The 20,793-nt window shown below is 52.5% G+C and overlaps 1 protein-coding gene across 2 annotated transcripts in view; it reads left to right on the top strand.

The window, feature by feature from the left end:
* Positions 1 to 19,790, top strand: part of Grik3 (glutamate ionotropic receptor kainate type subunit 3) — a 222,676-nt gene extending 202,886 nt beyond the window's left edge. For both annotated transcript variants that reach the window (XM_052718078.1, XM_052718079.1), the window contains exons 14-16: positions 10,349 to 10,571; positions 11,014 to 11,264; positions 13,631 to 19,790. In XM_052718078.1, coding sequence (XP_052574038.1) covers positions 10,349 to 10,571; positions 11,014 to 11,264; positions 13,631 to 13,825 — 669 coding nt within the window. In that variant the 3' untranslated portion in view covers positions 13,826 to 19,790. The remainder of the gene's footprint in view (positions 1 to 10,348; positions 10,572 to 11,013; positions 11,265 to 13,630) is intronic.
* Positions 19,791 to 20,793: the final 1,003 nt, after the last annotated feature.

Here is a 20,793-nt window from a genome sequence, read left to right as displayed (position 1 = left end):
TGGGGTGGATAAGCTGCCCATTTCCAATAGCAAAAGGCACATTTCCTCCTCTTAGAAAGCCAGTGTCTTCAGAGAAAGTCCCTGTCACTTGCCCATGTGACAGCTTTCACAGGAGCCATGGCTTTGTTGCTCCCCCAGCTTTGAAAGCGTTGGCTCAGTTCCACTGTTTACCCCTTCTGTCTTCCCAGTTGAGGTCAAGGGGACTCTGCCTGACCCCGAGAAGCAGTGGGTTCAGTGTGCTTCTAGATAAGTAACAATAGCTGTAGCCCTGAGCACTCACAGTGGGCCAGACTCTGCTCCTTGCTTGGTCTCTATTAACCTTCTCAACCCCTGTGAGATGAACACCATAATTATTCCCAATCCACGTGTGGCAACTGAGCCCCCGACAGATCAATGGCTTGTCTGAGGATTCACATCTGAAGGAACTGGGCCCCTCATCTGCTTCTCTCCAAAACTTAGCTGCTAAACCAGTGGTGGTGGGGCTTGAATGTGTGTCTGAATGGCACGGAGTCTGTGTCATCAGAAAGGACTGAGCATCGGTACACACACACACACACACACACACACACACACACACACACACACACACGTACGTGTCTGACTCAGGAGGCCTAGGGTGGACTCATAATGAGTCTTCTGGGCTGAGGCTATGTCTAATTTGGCAGAGTGCTTGCCTATTGTGCAAAAAGCTCTAGGTTCAATCCCAGTGGAGCAAAAGCAGCATAGTGGTACACACCTGTAATCTGGGCTCTAGGGAGGTAGGAGCAGAAGGGTCAGCGGCTCAAGGTTATCCTCGGCTACACAGGAGCCATCCTGGACCACATGAGGCCCTGGACAGACAGACAGAGAGAGAGAGAGAGAGAGAGAGAGAGAGAGAGAGAGAGAATATTCTAAGGAGTTCCCAGCTGCTGCTGGAGCTGCGGTTGGGGATGTTTTGAGAAGTGGTCCTCTAATTACCCCTTGGAAGCATCAGGCTTTGGGATGGGAACTGTGCGGTGCATCCATCGGCTTATTCATCAGCTGCCCTCTGCCAGTCTGGAAGTCTGTGTATCTCCCTTTACCCTGGGCTCTGGTTCTTCATCCCTGAGCCCTTGCCTCTTTGGAGACTTCAAGAAAAGGAATGAGCCCCAGCGGGGGGTTGAGGAAATAAAGGAAGAAGTTAGAGTGTAAAATGCCTCCATCCCATGGGTGCTCAAACCCCAGCACTTTCTGCCAGCTCCCCGTGTCTCTCCTGAGGCTGGGGGCAGCTACTTAGTGAAGAGGGGGGAGGGAGGGAAAGAAGCTTACCCTTGCCCACGGCTACTGCCACCGGAAGCCGGCCACACCATCTGCTGGGGAGGGCTCAGTGTGCATTGAGGTCAAGGGGAAGTAAAAGGTCACGTTAGGCACTTGTTGAAACTCCATGAGTGTGAGCAAGGCTGACAGTATGTACATACATGTATGACTGTGCATAGAGTAGATGACACATGTAAATGAGCATTTTGCTCATGCACACGTGACATGCATGAGCGTCTGCCTGTATGTACACAGGCAGATCTGTGCTTAGACATGAGTGTTTGCATCTGTGTGTGTATGTGTGCTAATGAACAAATTGCATGATCACCATCTAGGAACACAGATATGCATCTGTGAGTACACACAAGTACATGCCAGAGTATCTGTGTGTATGTGTAGACAGAATATCGTATACTTCAATGTTCCTGTGTGTGTGTGTGTGTGTGTGTGTGTGTGTGTGTGTGTGTGTATGTGTGTGTGTGATGACCTATGTACACACATAGGCTTCTGTCTGTATATGTGTGCCTGCGCATGAACCTGCCTGCTCACACTCCCTGTCCTCAGGCCACAGCCCAGCCCTTTGACTACCAGAGTTTCTCATGAATTAGGCATGAGCCCATCTCTAAGCAGGGCTCCCGATCAAAGCGAAGAGGCATAAATAAGCCCAGTGCAGGCTCATCTCGGCTGATTGGAGGCCCCCGCCTCCCTCCATGCAGAGATGCTCAGATTGCCTTTTCAGAGCCCAGTCCCAGCTCCCCACCGAGCCTCAGCCCTCAGCATCAAGCAGCCACTGCACCCTCACCCTCCTCTCCTGCAGACAGCCCAGAGAGGAGGGCAGGGGAAGGACACAGAACCTGCTCCCCAGCCAGGACTCTGGGGCTCCAGGTCCCATCAGCCAGAAGCAGCAGCTGAGTGTCCCCAGGCAAAACCAGCCCCACATCCATGCTCTCCTGACATCACTTAATCCTTCTCTGCAACCAGTCACGTGGTCCTAGGTGTGTGTCCACACTTCACCTCTTTCTCTGTTGTCCTCCTGACAACCCTATAAGACAGACGAGTATCATCCCCTCCATGTTACACACAGTGGAAGCAAGGCTCAGAGAGGCTAACTGACTTGCCTAACGACACACAGCAAGAAAACTGCAGAGCTGGGATTTGAACCACACCTGACTGTAAAGCCTGTGTTCTTTGTCCTTTCATCCGGTTTTTCTCAGGATCCCACCACAGTCCTCAGCAGTCTCCCTTGGGGAAGAACAAAGCCATGGTGGGTTGGGCCATGCCCAGCACAGTCTTGACACATTGTAGTGGCTCAGCGGATTAATAAAGTTGGGTGTTTGGTGCTGTAAAAGGGTTGGCCTTGAAAGGTAGCAAATCCAAGAGAAGCCAGTGCAAGAGGCAGTGGTGAGCACAGGCACCAGGCAGGCGGCACCCCCCCCCCCCCGCCCCGCCCCACCCCGCCCCGCCTCCAGATATCCCAAGTTTAAAACAAGTTAACTTTATTTCTGTGGTTTGCATACTCCTGGTTAGGCAGGACTCAGGGGCTGAGAGACGGCTCAGTCAGTAAAGAGCTTGCCGTGTAAACCTGAGGACCTGGGTTCATATCCCCAGCATCTGTATAAAAGCTAGGCATGGGGCTGGAGGGGTGGCTAGGCGGTTAAGAGCACTGGCTGCTCTTCCAGAGGACCTGGGTTCAATTCCCAGCACCCACACGGCAGCTCACAACTGTCTGTAACTCAAGTTCCAGTGGATCTGACTCCCTTACAAAGACATGCAGGTCAAACACCAGTGCATATAAAAAAAAATTTTTTAATTAAAAAAAAAAAAAGCTAGGCCTGTTGGAACTGACCTGTAACCAAGCATTGGGTGTGGGGTAGATATCAAAGGACCCCTGTACCTCGGTGGCCAGACTGCCTAGGTGAATCAGTAAAGCTTCATGTTCAATGAGAGACCTTGCCTCAAGAAATAAAGAACAACCGAGAAATATACCCGATATTGGCCTCCAGCTTTCACAAGCATGCATATATGCGTGGCATGTGCGCTTGCGCACATGGCACACACACACACACACAGAGATACACACACACACACACACACACACACACAGAGATACACACACACGAGCATGTAGATGAACCCCAAAACAAATAAGTAAATAAAACTCCCATGGCAAAGAGAAGAACCCAAGAGAGGGAGCCGCAGGAAGCAGGACATCCAGCTCTTGGGCCCCAGGTCCCTTGAGCTCAGCCAGCTTTCGCAGGAAGCTGCGTGGCTAGAGTCTGCCCCTTGGCTCCGAAGGAGGTTTGCTGGGAGAATTGTCAGGGAGCAGCAGACATCACAAACACCGTCTCCTGTGCTGTCCTCCCTCCGTCTTGGAAGATAAAAATTAATTAGGAGATGAAAAAGGAGGCCTTTGAAAGCACTGTTTGGCTGTAAAAATATGTAGGCAAAAAATGTAAAGGAGGCTGTGGGGGAGGTGAGCTGCTTGCAGGGGAGCTGGGCGGCTTTGAAGGGAGAAGATGCTGGAAGAGATTCTGCAGGGATTGTGGCCTCTTTGAGTGGAAGAGCTGGGAGCTCAGCACAGTGGGGCTGCTGAGGGAAAGCATGGGAATCCGGAGCCTCAAAAGCCGGGCTCCCCAGCCCTGGGTATGGCTGAGCCCTCCCCCCTCATGCAGCCTCAACTGCAGCGTCCTACCTGGAAGGGGCTTGGCGGGGCTGTCCTGCATCCCTAGGCGCCAACTGAACAGTGATGCTTCCCCAAGCTGGAGGGCTCAGGAAGCTACCCAGTTATCTCCAGCCCCTCCCTGTGCTGCCCTCCTTCACAGCCCTCGACCCAGCTTGCAGCAGAAGCAGGGTGGGAGGACCAGGCAGCAGCCAGTCTGGTCCAGCCTGGTGCAATCAAACACCAGGCTTTAAAATCAGACCCACCGAGATGTGTCCTGGGTCACATTTTTGTCACCTCATTGCTCCAAGCCCCAGCTTGCTCACCTGGACACTGATTCCTACCTATGACTGTTCCCTAGAGGATTCAGTGAGCTCCTAGACCTTCAGTGTTCATCAGGGAGATCTTGTCCCAAAGCCCACCCCCCTCCCCCCACCCCACCCCCGCAGGCAGGCTACTCAAGCAGAAAGCACCTCTGACACCTGGAGACTCCCCTTTCTCCAGGTCCTCGGGACTGGGCTTTGGGGTAGATTTCAGTGCCTCTTATCATGACCTGCGCTTTTGCACAGAGAACAGAGAAAACTGGGAGTCAGCTCCTGAAACCGAAGGATTCCATCCCTGGGGAGGCAGAGACAGGCAGATCTCTGTAAGTTCGGGGTTAGCCTGGTCTACATGATGAGTTTGAGGCCAGCAAGGGCTACATTGTGAGACCCTGTATCCAAAACAAAAAGAAGGGATCCTAGAAGGACTTTGCAGAAAGACAGCAGCAGGTACGGGCAAGGTTCAGGGTGATAGATAGGGAAGTCACTGAAGACGCCTAAGCTTCCGAAGAACTCCCTGGGCCTCAGTTTTCCCTTCTGTGAACTGGGTGTGATATTGTCCTCAACGTTACAGAGTTACTGAGATGATTAACTAGGGGGATTCTGTTCTACGGGAGACGTCCCATGATGCTGAGTAGCCTTATTTACTAATGCAAACTGGTGTCACAGGCCTGTCTGCCCTATAGACATGATTCCAGGGCCGTCCGTTGCTTGCTTTGACGCAGAAATATTTTTTTTAAGCTGGTTGTCGGCATTTTGAAATCTTCACAACTCCAGTCTCTTGGAAATGTGAACGATCTGGCATCTCCAGGCCGGCGCTCCGGCAGAGCAGCTCCTGGAGCACAGAGGCAATGGCTGGCTAAGCTTCCAGTCTCTAGCCTCGTGCCATTTCCCATGCTAGGGTTGACCCTGTCAGCACTTGAGTTTCGTGTGTGTGTGTGTGTGTGTGTGTGTGTGTGTGTGTGTGTGTGTGTGTGTGTGGGGACCTGAGTGCATGTGCACATATGTTCGCGTGTATGTGTGTGCAGGCACACCTCAGGCAGATTCTTCCTAAGGCTCCACCCATTTCATTTTGAGACAGGGTCTCTTGCTGGCCTGGAACTTGCCAAATAGGCTAGGCTGAGACCAGTGAGCCCCAGGATCACCCATCTCTGTTTCCCTAGTGCTGAGATTATAATAAGCCGCATGCTGCCATGCCTGACTTTTTTTTTCTTTTTTTTTTAAAAAACAAACATGGGCTCTGGACGTCAAACTTGGGTCCTTGTGTTTGCAAGGTGAGCACTTTCCCAACTAAGCCAACCCCCGTAGTCATTTCCCCTCCGTTTTGTGTCATTTCTTTTCTGTAACTGCCCTGCACTATGAAGATTACTTCCTCTTTCTAAGTGGGAAAACTAGGCTTTACAGGGAATTGAGGATCGGTGCAGGCCACATAGAGAGCCTTCGGGTCAGGCTCCTATGTTCGTTAGTGCCCCCATGCCTTTCCTCTGCTGACTTTGATGGTAGCCAGGTGCAGTAGGCATCCTCAAAGGCCCCATTTGACAGACATGGAAGGTGAGGCTGGGAGGTGTGATGTGATGGGAGGAGCTGTCATTTGAGCACAGGCTGGTGTGACTTCAGGGTCCATGCAGAGGAGCTGACCCCTCTGTGGTCTCCCATCTCCACCTGCTGCCCTCCTCCCTAGACTCCCTCTGAAAGGAAAGCTGCAGGCTCTCTTGGGACTGTGATAACAGAGGCTGGGCACTCAGAGGACCTCCTGGTGCCCACAGAAATAAACCAGGAGGTGTGATTAACTGCTCCAGGACATGGTTCTGATGGGGCCAAAGACGCCTCCCCCTCCCCTCCATCCCGGGATAGGCAAGCTAATTAATCTGGGAAAAGGTCTCTCCTCCAGAATGGAAAATAACCGAAGTCTCACATGGAGCCACACCACAGCTGCCTCTCTGCACACTTTCCTTGAGATTTAGTTGCATTCAAAGCTGATAGATATGTGTTTATATATGCATATATAGCCCCATATACATTCTCTTGTACAGAAATGTTAAATTCTCAAGATTAAGTGTCTTCGGTTGGGGAAAATCAATTCACTTCTTTGAGGAGGCTGAAATGGAGAGTCGTGAGCCTGGAACTCCCTTTCTTGCCAATTTTTCCTGATATAAAAAGCATCTTCATCCTGGCAGACCGCCCTGTGTTGGCTGCTCCAAACGATTCCATTAATTGATTTAGGTGACTGGCTTTGCAGTAACCCTTATTAAGGTTCCCACCAGAGCCAGGACAGCAGATGACTCCGGAGCCATCGGTATGCGGGACTCCACTCCCAAGGGAGGTGACTACAGCTCGGGCAGGTAGTGGGAACTTGGGCCTCTGGTGAGGAGGGCTTTGCTTCTTTCTATGGTGGATGTGTCAGAGGTTGGGGGCTGTGCTCCAGAATCTCTGAACTGTTCAAGGATAAAACATAATGGGGAGAGATGGTGAGCAGGTGTATTTGACAATGGGGCCCAAGGTCTGGGTCAAGGACGGTGGGGGACATCCAAGGGAAGCAGGTTGTGTACTCACGTGACAACAAGCCAAAAGACACTGAGTTTGGAGCCCTGGACCTGGAAGGTGGAACTCTGGAAAGGCATGTGACAGCGGCTTCTGCTTTGTGTCCTCTCCCATCTTAACTTGTCTGTACTCTCTGGTACCCTTCCTTGTCCCTTCACCCACCGGTGAGCTCTGTGTGTCCCCTCAGAGCCTGTCTCCCTCAGTCCACCCTCCAGGCTCAACTGAATCCCTGCCTTAGACTAGGATCCAGGAAAAGCATCTCTGTTGGCATCAGGCAGAGGCCTGTGGATAGGAGGAATGGGAGGGTAGAGGGTGCAAGGTGGAGCTGAGACAGAAAGGTATCAGGCACGGGGAGGAGGGGAGGCTGACAGAAAGGTTCACTGGTCATTCTTGCCAAGACCAAGAAGCTATAGATGACTAGTTGCATGGGAGAGTAAGTGGATATGATGGGCGAGAGGGAAAGAGCGGCTGGGTGCTAATGGATAGATAGGGAGGAGGAAGGATAGATGGACATATGTAAAAAAGAAAACGAATAAAGTGGTTACAGGGCGGATGAGGAGGATGGTAGTGTGGGGTAGGGAAAATGAGCAGATGGTCAATGAGAAGAGGAAAGGGGTGGATACATGCATGAGTGGATTAATGGAGTAGATAGATAGATGGACTGCTAGGTGGCTGGGCTAAAGGGTACGTGCATGCATGGGTGGGTGCATGGATAGATTGTTGGGTGAATGGATGTATGCATGGATTGACAGTGAACTCATAGGTAGTGCATCAGGAGGTAAAAGAGAGTCTCGGTGCCTCATCCAACCCTGGCTCCCACCTCTGTAGAAAACAGAATTTGGGAAGCAGGAGGCAGGATTGTAATTCAGCTCGAGTCTTGGGAGGGAGAACAGCAGTTAGATCAGAATGCCATCGAGTCTGGGGAGCAGCAGGTCTGGCTGGTGAAGGTGGTTGGACTTGGATGACGTGATCACAGGAAGAACTGGAGTTCATGATTGTCTGTACAAGCAGCTGGATCGGGAACAGTACAGCTCTCGGGAGCACGTGTGTGAGAGTGTGTTAGTTATCCACTGCTTGACAAATTACCCCAAACTTCGTGTCTTAAAACAAAATCTGTTGCTTGGTGGCTTGTGGTCAGGAACCCAGTGGGGCTTTGAGAGTCCTCTGGTTCTAAGCTCCCAGAGGGCTGTGATCCAGCTATCACCCAAGACTACAGTCACTCTGAGGCATGGCTTCTAAGCTCAAGGCATGTGCTCATGCTCAGTTCCTCTTGTCGGACTGAGCTAGAGAAGTACTGTTTTGCTAAGAGTTGGCCAGATGCTGTCCTCTGCCCTTGCCGTGGGGATCTCTTCTTAAAGTAATTCATAGTAAGACAGTACTAACACCACCACCTGGGAGAAGAGCTGAGGAACGCGTGGGGGAGATGAAGACAAAGTCATTCACTCAGGCGTGGCATTCCAGCCCTTCCAGAGAGCGATACAAAAGCAAGCCGAGAGGGCTAGTCCACACTTAGGAGGAGGAGACAGAACTAAGGTGTGCCTGCCAGGAAATGGGAATCGTTAGAAACTGTGCAGCGCCCAGGGAAGAGGTGTGCAGAGCAGGAAGAGGGGCCAAGAGAGGCTGACAGAGGAGAATCTGCATATCAGAAATTATCTGGAAAATAAGAAACATCTGGAGCACAGCAAAGCCAGCGAAGAGAATCATCGTGGAGGGAAGAGGTGTTAGCGGGTTAGCGGGGGAGCACTTGGGGATGAGCTGAGGTGGAAAGACGACTGGAAGGCGGCAAGCTGCAGAGGGGGGCAGAAGGCAAAGGTTTTGGAGGGGGAGCCGCTGAGAGCAGGGATGGCTGCAGGCAAGAGCAGTGGGGTGAAGCCCGGAGAGTCAGTTCGTCAGAACCCTGTGTGCGTTGGCTTTGAGGCAAGTGAGTTTGCAGGCAAGGGAACGACTACTCTGTGAAGAGATTCATGCCCTGTAGCACTCAGTTGACTCCATCCAAGATGGAGTCCAAAGGCTCCTGCCTACTGCTCCGATGCCCTCTCCTGTGCCATGGCCTCCTCCCCTGGGGCGTGCCGTGGACTTCGGCAGCCAGTTTCAGAGGGCCCATCCCTTGGCCAGAGCCAAGAAGCACCCAGAGAGAAGAAAGTAGACATTCCTCTCGGGCTCCCTGCCCGCTTGTGGCAGGCATGGCCTGATTCCCTGCCCTTCCCCCCCAAGCCTGTGCCAGCCTGTGGGAGTGCACCCATGTTGTCACGTGCACCAGAGCTGGGCTGGGTGCCAATCAGACAGGCTGACATCACAGAAAGCCACAGCCAGACTTGGAAACAGCCGATACAATGGGGTTCTTAGAGCCATCTCTCCCCCTGGGACCGAGGCGGGGCTGGTCTCTGTTGCGACCAGGCAGCTGGCACACATTAAGTTCCCAGGAAGGTTCGTGAACACCTAGCATGCCCAGACAACAGGGGACACTCAGGCTCAGCCCTCTCTCCTCTCTCCTGGTCCCAAGGACCCCTTGAATCTCCGGGACAGACACAGCAGCCCAGCCACCAGCCTGCCCATCCTGCGCAATGCCTTTGGTCTCAGGCATGGAGCAGTCATAGGGACCTGCAGACCACTTCTTCCGGAACCTCACCTTTCTCTCTACCTGCAATTCCCACTGCGCCTCTCTCAGTACTGAGAAGAGCAGACCAGAACCATGCTCAAGTCCTCCCCTGACACCGAATATGAAAAGGGGGGCATCTTTGCCTGAAGTGAAAGTGGGGAGTCGAAAGTCCGCTGAGCTTTTCCCTTCATGTGTGCCCCCTAGTGGTTCCTGGGATACAATGCAGCTGTATGGGTAGGCACATGGATCGTCTCCGGAGGGTCTGGATGGGAAGCCTGCCTGGCTCTGCCATCTAGTCTCTGGACAGCCTTGGGTGAATTACTTAGCAGTGCCTCAGCGTCCCCATCTGCAAAATGGGACTAGTTAACACCTACTTGCTGTGATTTCAGTGAGGGACCCATGAGTGAATACAGATAGGGCCCTTAGAACAAGACCTCTACTTGTTAATTGCCTAACAAACGCTGGGGAAAACTCCTCTTGAAGAAGTCAGTCCTAGAGCTGGGACGGCAGCTAGGTCGGTAGAGTGCCTGCCTCATATCCATGGAGCCTCTTCCACCCCCAGCACCACAGAAACCAGATGCAGTGGCACACACCTGTAATCCCAGCACTTGGAAAGCCGAGGCAGGAGGATCAGAAGGTTCACGTCATCCTCGGCTAACATGTGGAAAAATTAATTCATTCTAAAGATGGTTTGTGCTCTGGCTAAAATGCAGGGTTACCAGGAAGTGGGCCAGAGTCTGAGCCGCAGCTTTAGTACCTTCCAACTGTGCACTTCCGCACCTCGCCTCCCAGGGCCTCAGTCTCTATACCCGTCCAATGGGTGGTGCTCCCTGGCCCTGCAAAGTATACCCGAGTTGGGTAACTAGAGTCATGCTGAGTGAGCAAAGGGAGCGGAGCACTCGGGGGAGGGGCCCCGTAACTTTGGTGTCAACATTCCCATCCCTTGCCACCCAGAAATCCAAGATCTCTACCTTCGAGAAGATGTGGGCCTTCATGAGCAGCAAGCCCTCGGCACTGGTAAAAAACAATGAGGAGGGGATCCAGCGGACGCTCACAGCTGACTACGCTCTGCTCATGGAGTCCACTACCATAGAGTACATCACACAGAGGAACTGCAACCTCACCCAGATCGGTGGCCTCATTGACTCCAAGGGCTATGGCATCGGCACACCCATGGGTGAGCGGGGCCCAGGGAGAGGGGTGTGGCGCAGACAGAGGTCCTCAAGCCCCTCCCCCCTCCTGTTAACACACACACACACACACACACACACACACACAGTCCTGAGGATCATTCCACCAAGCCTGGGAAGGTGGTGTTCCCTCAGCCAGGAGCAGAGGGATGAAGCCACACCCGTGGCTTGGTTAGCCCTATCCTTGAGCAGTGAGAGCTGGGACAGCCTCCCCTTGCCCTGTCCCTGTTGATACACCCACATACTCAGGGCCTCCTGGGGCCAGAGGACCCATATCCAGTGAGCAAGGCCTCCTAACCAAGATACCTTACCTGGTCTTGGAGGCGGGCCTCAGTGAGAGGAACCCTTGTTTTAAGTTGGCAGAGGCATAGTCATGGTGACTGGCTCTGGTAAGCAGCCCTCACTGACAAACCCCCGCTCCCTCCACAGGCTCCCCCTACCGGGACAAAATCACCATCGCCATTCTGCAGCTGCAGGAAGAGGACAAGCTTCACATCATGAAGGAGAAGTGGTGGCGAGGCAGTGGGTGTCCTGAGGAGGAGAACAAGGAGGCCAGCGCACTGGGCATCCAGAAGATCGGCGGCATCTTCATCGTCCTGGCTGCCGGCTTAGTCCTGTCCGTGTTGGTGGCAGTGGGCGAGTTTATATATAAACTCCGCAAGACAGCGGAGCGGGAGCAGGTGAGGCCCTGGCGGAGGCTACGTTGGACAGGGAAGGAAGGCAAGGGCAAGATTAAACTGGTTTCTCCCTCCTAAGGGCATGCGCTGTCTCATCTCACCGTCCTGACCACCATCACAATCCAGCCATGTTTTCCCATCAACCCCTGCTCCACTTCATCCCCAGCCAGTGTGCTGTCAAAGCAGCCTCCACACTGATGCCCCAGCCCCCATACCTTCCCTTTTCCCTGGCCTGGAAGCCTCCTTGCCTCTCATCTACCTGGCTTCTCCATGTTAGCCTGCCCTCCAGGCTGGCTTTCCAACCTCCAGTGTTTCCTGCCCACCACATTTCTCCACCGCCCTCTACAAGCTCCCTGGCAGCCCGTGAGTGCCCTGTTTCAAACTTAATTCAAACCATGTCAGCTTCCTAAACCCCCAGGGTAATTGTTGAAGCTGGGTGACAGAGGCACGGGGATTCATTATATTGTACCCTCAACTTTCGCATATATTGGGAAATTTCCATAATGAAAAGTTTAAAAAAGAAAAGTTCTGAGGGATGGCCCGAGTGTGCAAATAGTGTAGCTAGTCTTCCCCTGCCTGATTAATTCAAGCGTGGTCGGGGCAGGAGCCCTGGGTCCCGTGGCAAATTAGAAGCATGGAGAGAGAGTTTCAAGTGCTAATACCCTGGCCTCACTCCCAGAGACTCTGTTTAATTGGCCCATGGTAGAGCCCAGCTCTAGAGTCTGCAGAAGGCCCACGGGGTGATTTAAGCGTGCACCTGAGCCAAGAGCTTCGGGGCTGGGGAATCGCCTCTCCGGTGGAAGTTCAAAAGCATCCAAGCCCAGTGTGGCTGACAGGAGCCTGCCGCTGGGTCACATGTGGAGGACCCATTACAATCAGTGTCTGATAGATCCATCAAAATGAACTAGAGTTGTTTAACAATCAGCAAGCCTAAATCAACTGAGAGAAGGGAGAGACAGCCCTGGCTGTGTGAGTTAACCACGGCCTTAGAGAAGCCTGAAAAGGTAGCATCCCAGATGACCGCCCCACTGGAAATCAGCTGTGCAATTGACTAGTTGTTGTCTGCCATGGTCAAGAATATGGATTGTTTTACTCACAAGGATATTTATCTAAGTGTGAGCCACACAAAAAACACTGAGGAAATACCTAAATGTTTAACAGGGAACGGTTAAACATTATATTTCAAAAAAGAACACCTGCCGGGTTTTTAAGTGTTCCTGTTAAGAATGAAGTAAATTCTGAATTTCACTAAAAAACATACAGGACCTGGCCCTGGCTCACCTCTCAGACCTGCTCCTTCCCACCCCTGTCCTTTACTTTCCTTCACGCATGACTCCTTTTAAGTCTACCACACACCCAACATGTTTCTGCCTCAGGACCTTTGCACATGTCCACCTACCTGGAGGGCACTGCCTGAAATACTTGGGCTTCATCTGGCCATTAGATTTTAACTTGTCACCTCCTTAAATAGCCTTCCCTAGTTTCCACGCCCCACACTTCCCTCTTCCACATCACCGGCTTTAGCCTCTTCAGAGCGGGCATGACTGGCTGGAGGATTTCCTTGTTCACATGCTTGTTGTCTGTTCCCATCCCATTGCTAGACCGCGGCTCCCTGGTCAAGTTCTCACTGGCTTTACCACTGTTCTGTGCTAACTCCCAGACTCCCAGCATGCGGCCTTGTGTGTAGGAAACACTTGCGGGATGCAGGAAGACCGGCTGAAGAGAACAATGTTCTACATAGAGCAGGAAAGGTGGGGGACCTCCCCGGTGCCACAGCCCGTGTGCATCCTCCTGGTGCTGAGGCTCCATAGCCTTGCTGTCTGAGTTGGGCCATCAGCCTGCCCCACTGTGCACCATCAAAGTCCAGGGCCACCTCCAGTAGTTGGTTTCAGAAGCCACTGCCACTAGATATCTGTGGGAGTGCCACACTCCTGCTGTCCCTCTGGCTAGCTGCAGGGACCATGTTCAGAAGGCCCTTAAAGGGACCTATTCACTGAGGACCCACTTTAGACACAGGCCGGACTCCTGAGCAGGAGGCAGCAGTTGGAAGACCCATCAAGATGGGTTCCCATGTGTGTCTCAAGGGTTTCTGCAGCCCTAACTCCAGGCTAGGCCTACTGTTGGATTCATGGGAACAAAACCTTAGAGTCCCAACAGGTTCTTAAAAGCCCCTTAAGTTCTGTGCATATGGCATTTGGGGTGCTGTGGGCTCCTCTGTGAAACAGAGAGGTGATAACCACCTGCGCCTCCCCCTTTGTCTCCCGAGAACTTTTCCAGGCATCTTTCTGGGGCTCAAGAGGTTGGTAACCTCAGTGCAGGGTCAGAAGGAGGAGAGGATCTGTCTCACTCTGCCCCTTGTCCCTCCCCAGCGCTCCTTCTGCAGCACAGTAGCCGATGAGATCCGCTTCTCCCTCACCTGCCAGCGCCGTCTCAAGCACAAGCCGCAGCCTCCTATGATGGTCAAGACGGATGCGGTCATCAACATGCACACGTTTAATGACCGCAGACTTCCAGGCAAGGATAGCATGAGCTGCAGCACTTCGCTAGCCCCTGTCTTCCCCTAGACGTGGGTGCGGCGGGGACGTCAGGCCTGGTCCACGCAGAGGAAAGCAAAGGAGACCGGAAGGGACATCCTCATCTCATGCTGGCCTTGGGAATGGAGCTGCTGCCTGCATCCAGCTGTGTGTGGACCATCAGCTCTTACCTACCAGGAAACCAGTGGGCCCTAGGCCAGCTGCTTGGGCTTCATCTCCTCTTGTCTTTTCTGTGGCTTTCTAAAGCTGTGAAGGCCAGCGGAAGCACATGCCTCTCAGGCTCCACTCGCCACCCCTCTCTTCTCCATAGCCAGGTATTTCTGCCATGGCTCTGCGAGGCCTCAGAAGATAGCTCTTATACTCTCTTCCTTTCCCTCAAGCCTGGGACCTTCTAGCACGCAGCCATGAGAGCAGAGACTCCAACTTTGAACACCTTAAGGATGTTCTAATGAGGCTGCCAGTGGGAGCCCAAAGGCAGCCATCCATCCATACATGAACAGAAGCAAGGCTTCAGCTTTTAAGGGCTGTTCACCTGGGTCTGGTCTTCTCAACCTGGCTTCACCCACAGCAGCCGCTTGGCAACATGGAAAGCAGTGTGGAAAGGAGGAGTTTGGTATAGGAGAAGGAGAGCGCACAGACGGAGGCTGCAGTCTCAGATGCTTAAGTCCAGTGTCCCAAGGCACGGGTGTTTAGGAAGTCTCCGAGAATGGGAATGAGGTAGCAACCACAGCAAATTCTTCTCCACTTCTGAAAGAGAGAAGAGAAGACACCCTCTCTCATAAGGAGTGTCCAAAGACTCAATTGGAAGGTCAGCCGAAGAAAAACGGATACTATGAAAATCCCAAAGGCCCTTGATCTAATAGACCGACTTGGCGGGTAAACAAGCCAGCATTCAGGAACCCTGGGTTTTCCACCGTCTGTTCATTGGCCAGTCCCTGTCCCGCCCATTTGAATTTGGCCTCCCTCTGTCATCCCGAAAAGAGAAGAGCAGCCTCAACTGACAAGAGGGGTTGGTGTCCCCCTGCGCAGACAAACTTTGGGGTAGGTGGGAGGAGCCAGAGGGGACCTAAAGAACCTTCTGGGCATGCCCAATCTAAAGCGCCCCCTAGAGAAAGAAAGCTTTCAGGGGTGGAATATGAGACCTCCAGAGGCCCCCAGGCTGGGGAGGGAGAAGCTGCCTCCTGGAAAATTAACCAAAGACCCAACACAGAGATTCAAGGCCATCCTGGCCCCTAGTCTCTTTTCTGGAGCAGCTATGGTCTGAGGGGATTTGGGGGAGAAGAGAAGAAGCAGAGGAGAAGCCAGGGAGGGGACAGCCAAAGGGGTGAGTAGATGACCTGTGGTTCCCACTCTGGAGGTTTGAAACTATAAAAGTCTTAGGAAAGATTCAGCTGTGAGGGGTTAGGCAAAAAGTGTCCTTACAGAGAGCATGACAGGGCCATCAGGGCCCCCACAGCTAAGGGTGGAAGTTGATCTCTGATGAGGGACCAGGGTGGGCAACATGGGCTGAGAACTGGGGGACTCTAGTCCCACACTCCCCCACTTTCCTGGTGCTGCCAGGCCTGGATGAGCTACAGCTAGATCTCAAGAGCCCTCTCAGCAGAGGTGAAGGAACCCCTTCAGCCAAGCACCCTTCCTCACTGGCATGGGTGATTAATCCCATCATGCTGGTTCTCGGGAGCTCTGGCTGTTTGTCTGCACGGGAGGGTGGGAGGAGAGACTTGCAGCCAAGCCCAGTGCATGAAATGATAGGAAAAGCCGTGCCGGCAGGAGGGAGGAGCGTGCACATGTCTGTGTGTTTAACTTTGTATGTATGAGTTTCGGGGGCTGATGATGAAGGACAGACATGATGGATATATAACATAGTCCATAGCAGGCAATAATAGGGGCCTCCTTTGGGACGTGTGTGTGTGTGTGTGTACGTGAGTGAAATGGGGAGGAAGGAGCCCAATCAGGACCAGCAACGGAGCCTCATCTATGTAAAAACAGGAGAAGCCATGTTGAGATGGGGTTCTGATGAATATATGGATGGATGCAAGTGTGCATGAATTTGTGTGTGTGTGTGTGTGCATGTACAGTCGCGCGCACACACACACATATGCACACATCTGTGTACTGAATGACAGAGGATGGGGAGCAGGATACATACAACCTGCAGCATAGCCAAATATATGTAAAAGGAGAAGCCATGTCATCAGAGGTCCTTGTATGAGTGTGCACACACACACACACACACACACACACACAGGTGTGTGGGCTTGTGTGCCCTGAAGACAGCAGGGGAGGTCAAACGAGACTGCTGTGCCCTGTGGATATGTGCTGTGCAGGAGGAGTCGTGTGAAAATGGAGTGTGTGTGTGTGTGTGTGTATGTGTGTGTGTGTGTGTGTGTGTGCTTGCTCATACCCATGCATGTGCAGAGGTGTACCTAAATTCCAGTTCACATCATGAGTTGAGGCAGCAGAGCAATCAGTAAGGCAGGACACCAGGGTTTGTTTGCATGTCTATTGTAGGAGGGATCATTTGCCACAGCTTTCCTGAGCCTCCGTGGGAAAGTGTGCAGGGACTTTCGGGGCTCACAGCTGGTGACTCCTTTGCTGTTGGTGGTATCCTGTTGGAAGGGAAAACATTCCCTTTTTCTTTTCTTTCTTTCTTTCTTCCTTTCTTTTTTTTTTTTTAAACCAACCCTGCTGTCAGGATTCTAATGAAACCATTCTCCAGTCTGTTCTCATCCACTGTGTTCATTAACCCCTGTCTTATGTTGTCCGATACAGTTTTATAACACACACCCACATCCGTGTTCATATCACACATGTGCTTTTGTGCATGACACGGCAGATGTGTCATGTTCTTCTGAGGCTATGCACATACGTAGACTGTGATGGGAAAAGGAACGGGACACGGTGGGAAGGATGTTCATGAAGGTAATGAAGCGTGAGGGTGATGGCACTGGGTTGGTTTATAGACTCCTAGGAGTAAGAGGGGCGGCAGGCTGCAGGATCTCCCCTTCCGCTCGAGCCTTACGTCCAGAAGTGTGGCTAACGCCTGCCCTCTGGCTGAAGCCCTGTGTTTGTCCTAGAGACCAGCCCAGTGCCAAGCACCCTGGAGACCACTCTGCCCAGCTGAGCTGTGTCTCTCTCAGGGTAGGGATGGAAGTCAAGAAGGAGGCAGATCAAGTGGAAACCTGTCCCAACCCCCTAAGGGGTGCACAGAGCTGGGGCTGGAGCACACAGAGGCACTAAAGAACTATGGGAAACACCAAAACCGGTTTGGATGGAGCAAATGGGGTATACCTAAGCAGGTGCCGGCTGGTTGTCTCTGTCTGAACCTACAGTCCAGCCCTGAATGGAAGAGCACCTCATGCCACCATGTCTGGGCCTGAGCTCCATCTGTTTGTTCTAGCCCAGTGGAGAGGCAGCACCTACCTTGTCCAGGCCGTGGGGGCTATTATACAGTGAGCCTCCTTCTGCAGGTACCATGACCTACATCCAGTTTCTCTGCTATGGACAGATGATGAAACCTGAGCACTCTGGGTGCTCAGGTGGCTCCCGTCTGGAGGCATCTTTCGAGAGGGGAAAATGAGGTGTTGGCCAGTGTGCTACACTTAGAGTCCCTGAGGTAGGAGATTGTCCCTACCCATCCTGGACTGCATCTCAGCAGGAAGAGCACTTCCTGGGTCCTGCCCTTGTAGCATGCAATGGGGGAGGGGTGAACAGATTAAATATATCCATGGGGGAGCAGAAGTCAGACTGGGCCCACAGTCCCCAAGTATCGTCTGTCCCTCCCTACCTTTCTTTCTGGTCCAGGGAGGGCTGAAGGTGGGATGCAGCTGCGGCTGCTTCATGCTGCATGAGGTCATGCCACACACACACTCCAGAGACATTCCCTACTGTAGGCACCAGCATCTGAACATGACAGCTCCATGGTCCACCTCTGGAATTGCCCTGCGTATATGCCCATCTGGAAGGGCCCTCATGTCATGGACAAAGAACTGTATGGCATTAACAACTGGAACCCACCCAGCCCAGTGGACAGATTCGAGAATTGGGCCCAGCCCTGTGGGCAGGTCTTTAAGTAAGATATATCTGGACATCCCAGGTTGTTGGGGCAGGGTGCACATCTGGAATAGGCCTAGCCACTTGCCGCAGTGGAAGGGGCCTTGCCCTCTGTCTCCATGTTCTGGAGTTGAAATTTTAGAGCTGAGGTATATGTGAAGTCACAGAACTGTTTTAGGTAGAAGGCTAATGTTCTGTACAATATATATATGAATGTAAAATATATATATATGCTTATATATATATGCACAGTGTATATATGACCCACAACCCCTGTGTATACAACCCTTCCCTGCACGTCTGCACACAGTGTACAGAACCCAGCCAGTATGGGTGGGGACCCAGTGAGAGATGGGGGCTGCAGCAGAAAAGTCAGGTCTACTTATACAGCCCTCTGGAACAGGCCTTGCCAGCATCAGTATTATAGACCATGGCAAAGAGGGCAGACTAGTGTGGAGCTGGCAGGTGAATTGGGGAAGGGGCAGCCATGGGTGAGAGTCTCCACCTGGGAGTCTCTAAGGCAGGGCAGTGGGCATGTCTGGGGAACATGGGCCTTGGGCCTTTGGGTCCTTGATCCTGAGCCAGCATCACAGTCGAGCCTCAGTATCTAGTGCTAGGGAGAAGGGTGAGGAAAGAGGGGTCCGTGCCCCAGGCCTACCCTTACACCTGCCTACAGAACGGCCTGGAAGGTGTCAGGCTGCATCTGAAACATCCTAGGTGTCAGAGGACCCTGGGTGGCCGAGGCCTCATGTATGCAAGTTACCCACAGCTCACGGCTAGAGTGAGTCTCTTTTGAAGAGAAAGGCCCGAGGGCACTGCTGACATGCCCATTCAGCACCCTGATAACCCAGTTATGGATCTGGCTCTCATTCTCCTGCCTTCTAGAATAACGGTCCTCAAATCACCCCATAGTTTTCTGTTTTAGTTTTCTAGACCAAAATTCTGAGGCCTCCCAGTGGAAGGAAGAACTGTAGATTCAGTAGTTAGAGGGTAGCCAAGAGGCTGCCCCCTTCATTCTGACACAGTACCAGATGTGAGGGAATTATCAAGGAACCAGAGAGACGGGAGATGAGAGATTCAAGAAGGCGACGCCTGACCTTGCACAGCCCCTTACTGTCTGCCGGTCCTTCTCTCTGTTGCTTCTTCCAAAAGAGGGCAGCTGGCAGCGAGCCCTTGACAGGCAGGCCACAGACCTCTGTCCCTGCCTCACCTGGATCTGTCTATTGCCAGTAATTTGAGGCCTTCAGCCCCTTCCTGGGTCCAAGCATCGGCGCTAGAGTGTGCTGGGGAGAGGAGACCTGGGTTTTGCTTCTGTGTGGTCTGCAGCCTGCCCTCTGCTTCAGCCCCAGCCCTCAGGCCACCTGCACTTAAAGGCCAGGCCCGCTCCTGCAGCCATGGCCAAGCGCATCTAAATCCAGCCGCTGAGGAGGGTCCTGACCTGGCTCCATAGAGACCAGAGGCTCCAGGAGCCCTCACGCCACTGTGCTCTGAAACCCCAGCCCATTCCTGCCTGGGCTGACTTCCTGGCTGGGCCTCCGTGGTGGGGACCTCAGCTCCCAACTCCTGGGCTGAGCCCCTAGACAGCACCATGGGACTCCAAGAGCCCTGGCCTGTCCCACTACCCAGACCAGAGTGCCTGGACGCCCCCACCCCCACCTCCCACTCAACAAGGTTCCCACACACTGGTCTCTGGGCCATTCAGGGGGTGCCCTTTGTGGACATGCAGAATTTCTATGAATATAGTTTTTTGTAAACATTTTGTAACAATTTGGGTTTCATAGTAACTGTGTTACTTGCCAATCATTCTAAGCTGATGTAAATAAATTTCCAAACAAATCTGATTATTTTCCTTTTTAAGACACTGTGATATATCAAAAGTGCACAGTTTGCTGTATGAAGTAATATGGTTTTAAATTTTAAATAAATGTTTTTAGAAAATGGGTTCCTTCTGAGGTATGTTTTCTGTTCTTCATCTCCCTTCAGAACCAGAGGTCACAGGCAGTTCATGCTGGCCATCTTCCTCCCAGGAATGACAGTTTCCAGGGAAGGAGATCCTGTGCTGAGCAGGTAGCTACTTCCAGCCCAGGCTCCTGGTTCCATTTCAGACATCAAGGCCACAAAGTCACCTGGCTGATCTCTGTCTTCCCCCTTCTTGGGCGTGTGCCTCTACAGCTCACCATTGCCATAGGTTCTGAAGGAGCTATTGTATCCCGAGGTGACCCTCTCCCTTTGGTCATAGTTAATGAGGTCAGATGAACATGTAACAAGAGGTTTGCTAGTCAGATCTCACCCGAGCTATTCTCCCCTGGGAGGGAGAAGACCCTGTAGGTTACTCTCTGGGGATGGAAATGTGATGTACAAGTTCAGAGTGATTGTTTTAAGCAGGAAGAATTGGATGTCAGAGGAAGAGATGAGAAGCAAGGCCAGCAGGGGCCCCCAGGAATGGTTCCCAAGACAGTACAGAGCTGGTCCAGGTGGAGAGCCATCTCCTTCCTCTAAGCCTGGCACAAGAGCTTGGAGGGAGAGACACAGGAGTCACAATCCAGTCTTCTAGAAGTCTCAATTAAAAAGATGCTACCATCACAACCCTGTTATAATTGCATCTCACTGTCCAGGAAGCTGGAGGTGAGTAGTGGATGGATGCTGCTAACACTCTCCGGTTCTCAGGACAACACATTCCAGATGGGAGCGAGAAGGGAATATCTGCACCCCCTCTGCAGTGAGAAGGAGGTGTCTGCACCCCCTCTGCCTCTCAGACTCACACAGATAGATTCACTTAGAGACTGAGTTCCCTCAGAACCCTCCATGTTGCTCTATGACGTGATCAGAAAACAGCCAATGTGTGCTGAGGGTTTCTCACTGGGCAGGCCTGCCCTAAACTCTCCGAATGGGCAGGCGTGTGTTAAGCAATCAAGCCTGTGTAATTGTAATTCCCAGGAGAGTGG

The sequence above is a fragment of the Peromyscus californicus genome, unplaced genomic scaffold, assembly GCF_007827085.1.
Source record: "Peromyscus californicus insignis strain IS unplaced genomic scaffold, ASM782708v3 Scaffold_5__1_contigs__length_169319896, whole genome shotgun sequence".
NCBI classification, from domain to species: Eukaryota; Metazoa; Chordata; class Mammalia; order Rodentia; family Cricetidae; genus Peromyscus; species Peromyscus californicus.
The sequence above is the reverse complement of the archived record's forward strand: the minus strand, read 5'-3'. Positions and strand labels throughout refer to the sequence as shown.